Here is a 13,896-nt window from a genome sequence, read left to right as displayed (position 1 = left end):
AGTGCTCATTTTGCTTAATTTGAAACACGCTCTTGAAGGTTTTTGTGATTTTATGTTTTTGCAACTCTTACATATATCTTCATGTGAATGGGCTAGCATTACAATGAGCAAAAATGTTTGCATGAAGGGGTTAATTATTATCAAATTCATGTTTGAGTGGAAAAACACATTTGGCCATAATTGTGTGTGTGTATCTACGACTACAGGAAGGAAGGGGGGAAGAAGGGGGGGAGAGAGGGGTTTCTTTTTTTGGGGGGCGGGGGGTGGTGTGTTGGCAAATAAAGTTTAAGATAAATGTGGCTTTCCCACAACCTCATAAATTGTGAATCTTTGTAAGACCCACTTTTGTAAATGTACCAAAATCAACATAGTATAAATGTGCCAAAATCAACATAGTATAAATGTGCCAAAATCAACACAGTTACAAGTTTGCCACCAACATAACTATGGTGCAAACCAAACATAGTTACAAGTTTGCCACCAACTATGGTGCCAAAATCAACATAGTTACACGTTTGCCACCAACATAACTATGGTTCCAAACATCTCTGGAACACGAGGAAATATGGGCATGTGATGAAATTAATGCTACATGGCTCGGTTAACTAGGTTGTGGGGAAAAGCTCAATACTTAAGGAGGAATGAGGCAGTGTTCATACTCAGTTAATATAAAACTTAACTACAAGATTACAGAAAGTTTTGAGCTAAATTTAACTAAAATGCCTTACATTTTTAACTTTTTTTTTCAAATTGAGATTTTTTTTTTGAGTTGTAGGTCCATTGTGTATACTTTGTAAGTTTTAGCTAAATAGAGTAGAGAGAGCTTAAGCATACATAGAACTCAAGCAAAGAGCGCTTACATAGATCCCTATGTATGCTTAGATCCTATAACTTTATGCATATGTGTACATACAATACATACATAGAGCTGATGGATACATGGTCTTAAGCTCCATGGCTTTAATCCATAAAATAGGGGACCCACCTTCTTATTGGCCCAAAAATGGGCAACAAGGTGGGGGCAAGGTGTGGGGTAATAGATACAACATCAAAGGAGGGAGCCCTTGAACTTGAAGAGAAGGAAATGCAATGTTGTTTTTTTCATGAGGTCGTATTCCATTCCTAGTCGCACACAGGAATTTCACCCGGCTACACACACATACACACACCCCATACTACTCACCACACACACACCCAAGTATTACAAGGGGGCCACTTTGTAGGCAATGGATAAGCCGCAGGAGGACGAACCCCACAAGTTAGTCGCTCAGTCGATTGGAGTGAACACGCTGCACAGGTTTGATAGAATTGGGCGTCGCAAGTTGAGTCACGATCTTTGATGTCCATAATAACCATCGCCCTTGATCCAAAGCGTGAGCTTGAAAGGCACCCCGCAGGATCGACGAAGAAGAGGGTGGAAGCAAGCGCCATGGCGATCGAACAATGACAGCCTAAGGTGTGCGGATGGTAGCGTACGTGCCCACCTACACACAAACACACCCGTAGTATAAGGTGTTCCCAAGATGCTAGCCCAGTGGATAAGACTTTGGACTTGCAATTGGAAGGTTATGGGTTCAACTCCTCTTGAGTATAGGGTGCATAAGAAGGTATAAACGTTAATGATGGGTTTATAAGATTTAATTTTTGAAGTTTTAGTTATAAAACCAATTAACTTAAGCATTTTTTCAATAAAAATCGATTGTCGTTTTTTTTTCACTGGCCGGGAAAAAAAGTTTATTTCTGACACTGTTTTCTTTTTTATTTACGGACTAGCGAGCTTTTTGAAAAGTTTTCCCGTGTGTGTCAGAGGCGCGATAATTTCTTATTATTTGCCAAGACAGGGCTCTTGCAAGAAAGCGAGAATTTCTCTGCGTGTCACGTTCATAGAAAAGGCAATTGCAACAGTGATTTGCACATACAGTAAAAGGAAAGAAAGACACAGAGAAGCTGCGTTGCGTTTCTTTATAAAAGTGGAAGGGAGCAGTTGCAAACACCTGTGTGTGTGTGTGTGTGTGTGTGTGTGTGTGTGTGTGTGTGTATTACTGTGGGCTTTAGCGCAAACCTTATTTTCGCTCTGTGCTTTTGCATTACTGTTCAGCCTTTCAGCGCACCCCCTTATTTTCTCTTGTTGCAAAAATCAGAAGAGAGTCTGCAGAACAGAGTGCTGTACAGCTTCTTTCTTTAAAAAAAAAAATAAAAATCTGTAGAAGTTTTAGGCAATGGCAAAGAGGCCCCAGAACGTTGGCATCCTTGCCATGGAAGTCCACTTTCCTGCCACTTCAGTTCTTCAGGTACCATCCTTTCCCTTTGTAGCCCATCATTTTTGGACGTTTTTCTGGTTGCGGGAGAGAGACAGACAGAGTTGGATTCCAACAGATTCGGTGTATAATTGGCTGCGTTTATTTTCTATTTCAAATCATGTGATTTTTTACATGAGCCAGAAATGTTTGGGTACATTTTTCTGTGTTTGAAAAAAGATTTGGGCTATATCCTCTCATGGACTTTACGCTGATTTGCCTTTAGGATAGGCCCTCTACAATAATCTTTTTTTTTTTTTTTTTGGAGGTGGGTGGGGGGGTGTTGAAGGGCTTGCCCATTGCCCTGTTATGACAAGCTCAAATCTACTGGGTGATTCAGTGGTGTCAATGCAACCTTGTAGTGATTGATTCCTATAGTTGGGCCTTTTCTGAAAACAGGATGCACTGGAAACGTTTGATGGGGCTAGCAAAGGAAAGTACACAATTGGACTGGGACAAGATCGATTGGCTTTCTGCACAGATCTTGAGGACGTGATTTCGATGAGGTAATAGGGGCACAAATATTGGATGAATATTTTATTGCTTTTTGCTTTCCTTCCAGCAGAGGTATCAACACGGCAATGATGTATGAACAAGTATGGAAAAAGTTACAGATAGTTTTTCCATGCCATCAAAATGCTAGTTTGCTAATTAGAGACTTTTCATGTTTTTCCACTGCATAGATTGCCATGCATATATACAAATGTGTGTGCATACTTTTTTGTAAATATAAATCTTCCGGTGTGTGTGTGTGTGTGTGATGCCCGCATATTGGTTTGAGCTTCGGGCTCCTCGTGTTGAGAAACCTTGGGTTCAAGTCCCATTCCCTGCACTTCTGTGCAATCATATGTCGTTGGCTATGGCTTTACAGAGCATGGTATCTTCCATGCATACATGAGTATGGAGAGTTTTTACTTGAGTAAAAATGCTTTACTTCATGGCAGGTTTGACGTGCTAAACCAAACCAGTTTACTGCTATTTTAACAGCTTGACAGTTGTGCAATCTCTTCTTGACAAGTATAAGGTTTCCCCTGATCAAATTGGAAGGCTTGAAGTTGGAAGCGAGACTGTAGTTGACAAAAGCAAGTCCATAAAAACATGGATTATGCAGCTTTTTGAGGTAGCTTTTGTGCAAGTCATGTTGTAGTGCCGCGTGTACTCATCTTGAAGTTTTCCATACATGCTCTGGAGATGGGCTTAAAGTAGTGGATTATGGGTTCCCTCATGCAGAAGTCTGGGAATAGTGATATTGAAGGAGTGGATTCGACAAATGCATGCTATGGTGGAACTGCTGCCTTGCTGAATTGCATGAATTGGGTTGAAAGCAGTGCATGGGATGGTCGGTTTGGACTAGTGGTTGCGGCGGACAGTGCGGTGAGAGTCTTGCAGGATTTCAACTTGTTATTATCCTCTTCGTCGTGTCTGAATTGGATTTGTCTCAAAAGTGAAGGATTTATATCTAAAGATAGCCTTTGATTTATGCACTAATATGAGCAAAAGGTATTGGCTGGCCGGGCTTTAATTATGGAAGCTTAGAGGTCTGTGGTTCTTGCGTATTGTTGTAGGTTTATGCAGAAGGACCTGCACGGCCAACTGGAGGGGCAGGGGCTGTTGCCATGCTGATTGGACCTAATGCACCATTAGTGATGGAGCGCAAGTACACTGGAACTCACATGGCCCATGTCTATGACTTCTACAAGCCCAAGCTGGCCAGCGAGTATCCGGTTTGTTCCTTAAAAAAATAGGCCTTAAAAAGATAGTGTGGTTGTTGTTATGTCCTTGGAAGGTTCAAGTTGCTCCCCCCCTAATGTTTTTGTAATCGTCTTGTCTGTAGGTGGTTGATGGGAAATTATCACAGACGTGCTATCTTAAGGCACTAGACTTATGCTATGGGCGTCTATGCGAAAAGTATGCCATGTTTTCTAGCAGGATGGATCCCGTGCAACAGATCTTGAGTATTTCTTGTGTTTAAAAGTTGCAAGGTTATCACAAGGATGTTTTGTGAGATGAACAGGTTTGAGAAAGCGAAAGGCGTACCGTTTTCTTTGTCAGATGCAGACTATGTAGTTTGTCACTCTCCCTATAACAAGGTATTCTAATCTAAGGGGTTGCAACAAGTCTTTAAAACACATTAGGACCAGGTCTCTTTTTTTTATAATGATCATTGTTTGTTTGTCTCTACTAATGAAACTTTCATCCCTATACCTTCTGAGTGTGTGCAGCTCGTGCAGAAAAGCTTTGGGCGCCTAGTTTACAATGATTTCTTGAGGCAAGCTAGGTATGCCATCTCTTACTTGCACGCTTCCATGTGAAAAATTGGCAGAGCATGTAATGAATAATTGATCTGAGAAGAGAAATCAATTATGGTGTTTAGAGATTGATTGGATATCAATTTGCTATTAATGAATGACTCATAACTTCCTCATGTGGAGTTATTATGTGCCCAAACTCCCTGAGTTTGTAATTCTTGCTATCTTGCCATATAATGTGCGTGTGATATCAGCTGCTAGTTATTTTGCGTGTGCAGTTTATATGAGGTTAAGATGGTGACGTGTTCTGTTTTGGTTTGTGTCATAGTTATTTAGAGGGTCCTGCTGCTGCAACTTTGGAGCCTTTCAGGACATTGTCTGCAGAGGAAAGCTACAGCAATCGTGATCTAGAGAAGGTTTTAGTCCTTAACTCTTATCAAGAATTTGATGTTTTAAGGGGCTTTTTTTAAAAATCAAAGCTAGCTAGCTCTGTTGTAGGTCTTTGCAACTGGGACCTTGCAAGACCATTGAACCATTCAATTCCATTCTAAGATTTACCATTGTTCTGATGTTGCAACTTTTGTCTTTCTCAGGCTTCACAGCAAGTGGCCAAGCCTCTTTACAATTTGAAGGTGGAGCCTGCCACTCTACTGCCGAAACAAACTGGCAACATGTATTGTGCATCCCTTTACGCAGGGTTGGCATCTCTCATCCATCAAAAAGCTGGTGTCCTGGTATAGCTCCTAGTCTGAGTCGCTTGTGCACAATGCATGCTGATGTAGTGCTTTTTTTAAAGTCATGCACTTGTGGCTTGACATAACAGGATGGAAAACGAACGTTGATGTTCTCGTATGGAAGTGGGCTTGCCTCCACTCTTTTTTCTATCTGGTTTAGAGAGGGTGAAGGACATTTCACACTGTCGAGAATCACATCCGCCCTTGACATTGAGAGCAAGCTCAGCTCTTTAATCACGGTATTGTTTTCATGTGGATTAATGGGACTGGAATAAACTAAGTTTATGCTTAAAATGCTACTGGATTGAATTATATATACATATGATTTTTCTATGCAGGTTTCTCCTGAAGAGTTTGATAAAACAATGAAGCTAATGGAGACTCGTTACGGAGCGAACGATTTCAAACCTGTTTCTGAAATGACCGACTTACGGCCTGGAACATTTTTTCTGGTTGGAGTTGATTCGCTTTATCGACGCTCTTATGATATGAAACAGCCGAAAGTAGCAGCCAATGGTGTTCTTTATTGACTTAACAGTATTCTTCATTGGGTAATGAAGGCCAAAAATGTAGCAGAGCTAATGGTATTCTTCATTGAGTTGGGGGCCTGACGCTGGGGTCAAGTTGATGATTAATTGATACTATAGGCAGAGTTTATACATCCGATTCTTTAAGGCTTTGCTGCTATGGTGACAAGAGAACAAAAAAAATGGTGAGATAATTAGAGAAAAAATAAGGTCCCTGACTGAGTTTGGTCCTATGACCATCAATTTTTTTGCTTGATGTTTTCCCATTGTGTGCAAAGCTTCTCTGTTACGAAATTGAAAATATTGTCTCTTGGGAGGCGGGTTGCCCATTGCGTTTCAATGAGTACTAGAGGGATGGGTGCACACTTTTAAGTGTCCCCCCTGTACACAGACTACAGGAACAGACCTAAGGTAAAGCTTGCAAGTGATTGCAAGAAAGATGATGAACTGGGCTAGGGCTATCTTTTTTCCATAGACCACAGTGTTGGAGCCAAGGTGTAGCATGCAGGTATGATTGGAAGAAAGAGTTTCATTTGATGGGTCTTAGGATCCTAGTTTGGGTTCTGAAGGCCATTGGGTGCAAGAAAACATTCTATAACATGGAGCACATGCTAAATCAGGTTGTTCTGGTAGACGTGACAAGATGCTAAGAGTACACAAGGATGCCCACACATTATAAAGACCTTAAGGAACCAGAGTAATAGTTTGAGCAGGGATTTGGTTTCTTGGTCTTGGGCATTGTGCAATGAGACTATGGACGTTGGTGATCGATGTAGTCTCACGCTTTATCTTTCCTTTGAGTTCCCACAGTTGGAGAACTGGCTGCATTGCAATGGATGAGGCCTTCTTTACTTGCTCCTAAATTGGTTTGCGATCAATTTTTTTGTCAAAGAAAAGACCTCTAAAAGGTCCCACGAGAGGTTGATCATGTGAACCTTCCAATGCTGGTCTCAATTGGACTTGAAGTTCCAGTTCGCATTGTCAGGTGCTTGCCGATCCATCCAGGTTGACTTTTGTATTCTCCATTGCTATAAGTATTACACCGAACCTTAAATTTGATGCATAACTTCAATTGCAGTTTGAGGGTGGGTGTCTCTTGATAGGTCGAATCCCTCCTTGTACGAAGAATGTGGTACTCGAGCAGCCTTAGCTGCACAATGGGGCGTAGTGTTGGATATCAATGCTCCACCCTCATTTTGTTAGGCACTAGCTAGCTCATGTTTGTACGGCCTACATTATGAGGAGTAGCCATAGTTGAGCAGCTCGAGCGTTCGGCATCCTCATATTCACATGGGAAGGTGGCTATGAGGCCAAATGGTTTAGAGACGGCTTAGATTAGATTTGGCACCGGCTAGCTCATGTTTGTACGGCCCCATAGTTCAGCAACCCGAGCGCTCGGCATCCCCGTATTCACGAGAAGGTGGCCTATGAGGCTATATGGTTTAGAGACGGCTTAGATTAGATTTGGCACAATGCCAAATAGGCTACATGCTACATTGGACTGTTATCTCATAATGGTCTGTCAAAATACGCAGCGGAAATGATAACCAAACTTGGGTCCACGAGAGCAAGTAGAGTGCAGAAAATAGATAGTACAAGAGACATTGAGAGAGAGGCGTGTAAACTCTTCTCTATACACAAGATCTTGTACAAGATTGAATGAATAAATGGTGAGGAGCATGGGGCCTATTTATATGCCCCATGGATGCAGTCGGCCAATGCATGATGGCTCTCCATGACTGCATAAAGCAGTCGGCCAGTAGCAAATGTCTCCACCCGATTGAAGAAAGCAGGTCGGCCAGCATCAGCACTTCCATGACTGCAGCATAGGCAGTCGGCCAGCCACCAGGAGCACAGGAGGTGCAGTTGGCCAGCACCATGGGCTCTTGCCAACATCTGGCATCCATCCACACCATGGAAAAATGGGGAAAAAATATGGGGAGTGAGGAAAAATGATAAAACACCTATACACCCACAACAGAGGCCCTGGTGTCTGATTAAGACAGGAGATGACTTCTAACACCCCCTCTCAGCTCTTGGCTGTGCAATCAACCCAAGGGAGCTGGAGTGCCACCTGAGCGTAGCCTGAGGTAGAGACTTCGTGAAGAGGTTCGTCGCATGGTCCTCCGTCGAACAATAAAGTAGCAAGATGTCACCAGCCAAGATCTTCTCACGTACAAAGTGATACTGTATCTCTATGTGCTTGGTCCGGGCATGGAAGACCGGGTTCCGAGCAATAGCTATACAACTTTGGTTATCGCACTGGATGACTGTGGGCTCCTTCTGTGGAAACCCAATCTCGCCTAGCAGCCTCCGCAGCCACACAACCTCGCAAGCAGCACCACAAGCAGCCCAGTACCTTGCCTCTCTCGAAGAGAGGGCAATAGTTGGCTGCCTCTTGCTGCTCCAAGAAACTGCTCCTGAGCCGAGGGTAAAACTGTATCCCCTGAAGTAGATCTCCTCGTGTCTGGATCTCCTCCCCAATCTGAGTCACTCCAACCTTGGAGTCTGACTCCATCCCCTCCTGTGTAAAAGAGTCCTAGATCCTTCATACTCTGCAGATACCGCAAGATCCGCAATCCTGCGTCCCAATGAGACTTCAATGGCGTTTGCATAAAAGAGCTCAACAGTCCCACGGAGGAGCTCAAGTCCAATCTGGTGTTCAGCAACCAGATCAATGAACCAACCAACTTCTAGTACTACGAGGCATCAACTGGCTCACAAGGATCAGTAACGGTTAACTTTGTGTTTGGGTCCATTGGCGAAGTAATAGGCTTGCAGTTCTCCATCCCAAAGGCCTCAAGCAACTCATGAACATACCGTTGCTGAGAGACATTGCTGAGAGACAAAAAACCCCCTCTGGGTCTGCTAGATCTCCAATCCCAAAAAGAAGTGGAGTAAGCCTAAGTCGGTCATCTCAAACTCCTTTGACAAGGTAGCCTTCGTCACACCAATGTGCTCCACATGACCGCCGGTGAGAATGAGATCATCCACATAAAGGATGATAATCGTGACCATGCCGTGTTCTCGAAAGAGATACAGGTTAGGATCTGCAACCGATCTCTGAAATCCAGTCCGAACAAAGAAGGAATCAATCTTCTGATTCCAAGCCCTGGGAGCCTGCTTAAGACCATACAAGGCCTTACGTAACCTGTAAACCATCCCTTCTGATCCTGGAACAATAAAGCCTGGCTGCTCAACATACACCTCCTCTTGCAGGTCACCATTAAGGAACGCAGATTTTACATCCATTTGATACACGGGCCACCTTTGAGAAGAAGCAAGGGCAAGAACGGTCCGAATCGTGGACATCCGTGCTGTCGGTGCAAAGGTATCCTCGTAGTCGATACCTGGCCGCCGCTGAGCATAACCTTTAGCCACAAGTCTGGCTTTGTGTTTGTCCACCGACCCATCAGACGCATATTTGGTCTTAAAGACCCATTTGACACCAATGACTGACCGTTTCGACGACCTCGGTACCAACTCCCATGTGTTCTTCTCGATGGCATCATGTTCCACCTGCATGGCTTTCCTCCAAGTATCCTGTATTGCTTTTATCTCGGACTCTGTGTGATCTTCGAGGGCTGTCCTCTATGGTCCACTCGGAGGGTAGCTCCGTGACACCTGACTCCCGAAGGGTGTCTAACAACCACCTAGGTACTCGAACAAATCGTGGAGCCTCCAATGGTCGCGGGGGCTTAACTCCAGCTGCGGGCTCAACCTCCTGTATTGACTGAGGTTGATCAACTGGAATAATGGTCTGGGAATCATCATCAGACTCTGGATCTCCAAGAAGTGGCGGCTCCTCGGCAGTGGATACTGGAACATGCTCGTCAAAGACCACATCCCGGCTGACAACAATCTCGTTCCTGTCTGGATCATACAATCTGTATCCCTTGGAAAGAGAATTATACCCCACAAATACAAGCTTGCGGGACTTGGAGTCAAGCTTCCCCCTCTGCTTCTTCGGAATATGTACATACGCATCACTCCCAAAAACACGGAAGTGCGAGACATCAGGTTTCCTGCCAAAGTATGCCTCAAATGGAGTCATATGGGGTACTGAAGTCGTCGGGGATCGGTTGAGGGTATGGACAGCCGTTGCCACAGCCTCTCCCCAAAGTGGACGAGGAAGATCACGATGCTCCAGCATGGTCCTTGCCATCTCCACCACAGTCCTGTTCTTGCGTTCTACAACTCCATTCTCCGAAGGCGATCCTGTATTGGCCAGTTCCCTTTTCATGCCATGATCTGCACAAAATTTGAGAAATACAGTTGAGGAGAATTCACCTCCTTTGTCAGCCTTGAGAGTTTTTACCTGAAATCCAGACTCTTTCTCCACCAATCCTTGAACCGTGCAAAAGCTTGGTCCTTCTGGGAAAGAAAGTAGACCCACGTGAATCTGGTACAATCATCAACAAGCAGCATAACGTAGAGAGATTCTCCCAAAGATGGTGTCTGCTGAGGTCCACACAAGTCAGTGTGAATCAACTCCAATGGTTTCGAAGCCCGCTGGGAAGTCTGCTTCGGAAAGGATTCCCTGTGCTCCTTACCACGTATGCAAGAACTGCAACGCCCTTGCCTACTGCCAACATCTGGCAAGCCAACCACCATCTGGTCTCGGAAAGCTCGCCGCAACGCATCCACATTTAAGTGGCCAAAACGAAAGTGCCACAAATCTCCGACTTGAGAACCTGTCAATGAGGAGAGTGCAGAGAGCTTGTAGATACCATTCTTCACACTGCCTTCCCAAACAACCTGGCCAGTCTCACGGTCCTGTAGAGCAACTGAATGCTCCTCAAATTCCACCCGAAAGCCAGTCTTGCATACTTCATGCACTGACAGAAGATGAAAACCCAGAGCACGGACATAAAGAACACGGGAAGCATGCTTGCCCCCCTTGCCGTCGGGAATAATCTCCATCCGGTCCTCACTATGTATCGGAATAGTGGAGTTGTCGCCAATAAAGATGCGACCTGATTGCCGTTTCAGATCCAAAAAGAAGTCACGGGATGGAGTCATATGCCTGAAAGCACCACTGTCAAGAATCCATTCCCGGGGATCCTTCTTCGCGATGAAGCCAACTGCCTCCTCGCTTGAAGACGATGAAGCGTCGGAGTCCATCATCTCTAAGTGCACAAATGCAGGAGTCACTGGGAAGAGTGCTGAGGAATCAGCACTCTTCCCAGTCCACTTAGGACACTTCCTCCAGTAGTGGCCTTTCTCGCCACAATCATTGCAGGATCTTTCGGCCTTCAGTTTCTCTCGTTCTGAGTCAGGCTTCTTCTCAGAAGACTCCGGTGAAGCCTTCCCTTTGTCCTTCTTGTTATTCCGGCCTTTCGACCGTTGGCCAGTTAAGGCCTCCGAACCGCCGCTGTGAGGAGGGTTCGTGAAACGTTCCTCCTGGTCCAAGACCATTGGCACAAGCTCCTCCCAGGTAATGGTGCTGAGCCTGCCACTCGTAATCAACGAGGAGTAGAAAACAGAATACTGAGCGGCAAGTGGGACAGCAAAGTGATGGCCATGTCTTCAGATGATATCTCCTCCTAGCTTGGAGGACTTCCTGCTGATGGGCCTGCAGCTTGTTAATGTGTTCCCGCATCGTCGAGAGGACTTTGCAGGGTTCATATCCCACATCTGCACTTCCAAGGAGATCCTTTTCATGGGTGATACCCTGTTATAAAGAGAAGCCAAGTGCTGCCATATGCCTCTGGCCAGCGTCATGTGGTTTACATGATTGATCACTTGTGGTGTGCAGTTGAGGAAAATAAATGACCGCACCTTGGCGTTGACACGATCCCACATGTGTGCTTGTGCCTCTCGGTCCTTCTTCATCGACAGTAACTCCCCTTCCTCTGCTTCCGACCGTGGAACCTCGATGACGATGAAATCAGCAAGGTCATATGACTCCAGCACAGACTCCATCATAACCTTCCAGATGCCGTAATTGTTCCCGTCCAACTGACGGTCCACTGGGAACATGGGGAGAGTCGGGATCTTCACGTGCTTCTCAGCCATCTCTAACAAATCTGCCATCGCGGGGATGTAATTGAAAAGGGTGGGTAGGTGGGGAAAAAAAACCTAAAACCTGCAAGTGGTTGTCCAGCACCTTAGCCCGCCTTGCTCTTGCATTTTCTCTTCCCGAACAGTCCAAAACAGTCCACCAATCAACAACCTAACTATCCCCCTTTTGCTCAGAAAACTCCCAAGATCTATCAAGAGCCTAGGGCTCTGATACCATGTCAAATACGCAGCGGAAATGATAACCAAACTTGGGTCCACAAGAGCAAGTAGAGTGCAGAAAATAGACATCACAAGAGACACTGAGAGATAGGCGTGTAAACTCTTCTCTATACACAAGATCCCGTACAAGACTGAATGAATAAATGGTGAGGAGCATGGGGCCTATTTATATGCCCCATAGATGCAGTCGGCCAGCGCATGATGGCTCTCCTCGACTGCATAAAGCAGTCGGCCAGCAGCAAATGTCTCCATGACTGAAGAAAGCAGGTCGGCCAGCATCAGCACCTCCACGACTGCAGCATAGGCAGTCGGCCAGCCACGAGGAGCACATGAGGTGCAGTCGGCCAGCACCATGGGCTCCTGCCAACATCTGGCATCCATCCACACCATGGAAAAATGGGGAAAAAATACGGGGAATGAGGAAAAATAATAAAACACCTATACAGGAGGGCGGGCACACCAACAACAGAGGCCTTGGTGTCTTATTAAGACAGGAGATGACTTCTAATAACATGGTCCACACATGGAGTAGGTAGACTTTACTCTTGGACACCCTGTGTTGACATTGTGGGGCTTGAACGGGGTCCAAGATGAGCCCAGATGGCCGTGGAAGGTGGGGTATCTACTGCGCAATTACTAATATGTCTTTATCGGCTGAGTCTACACAGTTGAACGGTGGCATTGACTATGATTATGGACCTACGTGGTTATGTCAGGGTCATTCGCATGCAAAGGTCTATATAATTTCACAGCCAGTGCCCTCTCCACATAGTTCATTAGTGATCACTGTGAGTTTACTTCCTAGCTTCTACTAGCATTGACTATGATTATGGACCTACGTGGTTATGTTAGGGTCATTCGCATGCAAAGGTCTATATAATTTCACAGCCAGTGCCTTCTCCACATAGTTCATTAGTGATCACTGTGAGTTTACTTCCTAGCTTCTACTGGCATACAACATCCATCGAAGCTCCCTTTATAGAAGCACATGGGTGGGGGATTTGCTATCTATTGTATCACTTTAGTAACACAATATTCATCTCTGCTGTTGTGCAATTTGAGATTTAAAGTTTTGTGGTGTGAAAGATTCTACTTCTTGTGAGTGTTCTCTTATATACACCACATATTGTACACATAGTCCCTGGCAATAGTGCCAAAAATTTGTTAACTCGATCTTTATGGGTCCACAAATGTCTCTCTCGAGGTTTGTAATCACTAGCTATGTGGGTGCGTGGGTTCTCTGTTGAGGTAGGTTGGATAAGGCCTAAAATAGTCCGTTGGATCTCTTTGTGTTACTCTTCTAGCTCTCACCTAAAAGAGTTAGCACCAGATCCTAAGGGGTACCAACACTAAGATTATACTTACCTTACTCTCATGGTTTCACTTTCTGTCCCATTTGAATCTACTCTACTTGACGACGACTACTTCTACTTGGGGTCTTTCGGCATAAGTATCCAATCTTCAAGAAACTCCAAGATTTGAATTCTGTAGAATTGCTAGCTTCTTGCTTCAACTAGGGTGAATTAGGAATATGGATTATATCAGGGTGACATGTGGAAAGTGGAGTGTAGCGTGCGATGTGGAACGTTCTGAGTGCAATGTGTAGTGTGCAACATCTGATAAGTGGAGTATGGCATGCGAGGTGCAGAGTGAAAAGTGCGATGTGTGGAGTGTGACATGCGATGTGTAGGATTGATGACATGGTGTGGAGTGTGACATGCGATGTGCATGATTGATGGCATGGTGTGCGATGTACGATGTGCAAGTGAGAAAGAAAGAAAGAATAAAGAAAGTTATATTTTTGGCTTACAAAAGGGCCGATGGGCCTGTGAGACAAAAGATGATT

At 44.9% G+C, this 13,896-nt stretch overlaps 1 protein-coding gene across 1 annotated transcript; it reads left to right on the top strand.

The window, feature by feature from the left end:
- Positions 1–1,850: 1,850 nt before the first annotated feature.
- Positions 1,851–6,084, top strand: LOC147614523 (hydroxymethylglutaryl-CoA synthase-like). The gene is made up of 12 exons (XM_086781077.1): positions 1,851–2,291; positions 2,697–2,803; positions 3,285–3,417; positions 3,528–3,671; positions 3,863–4,021; positions 4,132–4,205; positions 4,312–4,387; positions 4,520–4,575; positions 4,875–4,962; positions 5,140–5,280; positions 5,370–5,519; positions 5,619–6,084. Exons 1-12 carry the CDS (start codon positions 2,220–2,222, stop codon positions 5,808–5,810), a joined length of 1,392 nt encoding a protein of 463 aa, XP_086637203.1. The 5' UTR covers positions 1,851–2,219; the 3' UTR covers positions 5,811–6,084.
- The last annotated feature ends 7,812 nt before the right edge of the window (positions 6,085–13,896 follow it).

This window comes from Cibotium barometz, chromosome 42 (genome assembly GCF_041138505.1).
Source record: "Cibotium barometz isolate CiBa-2024 chromosome 42, ASM4113850v1, whole genome shotgun sequence".
NCBI lineage: Eukaryota > Viridiplantae > Streptophyta > Polypodiopsida > Cyatheales > Cibotiaceae > Cibotium > Cibotium barometz.
The sequence above is the reverse complement of the archived record's forward strand: the minus strand, read 5'-3'. Positions and strand labels throughout refer to the sequence as shown.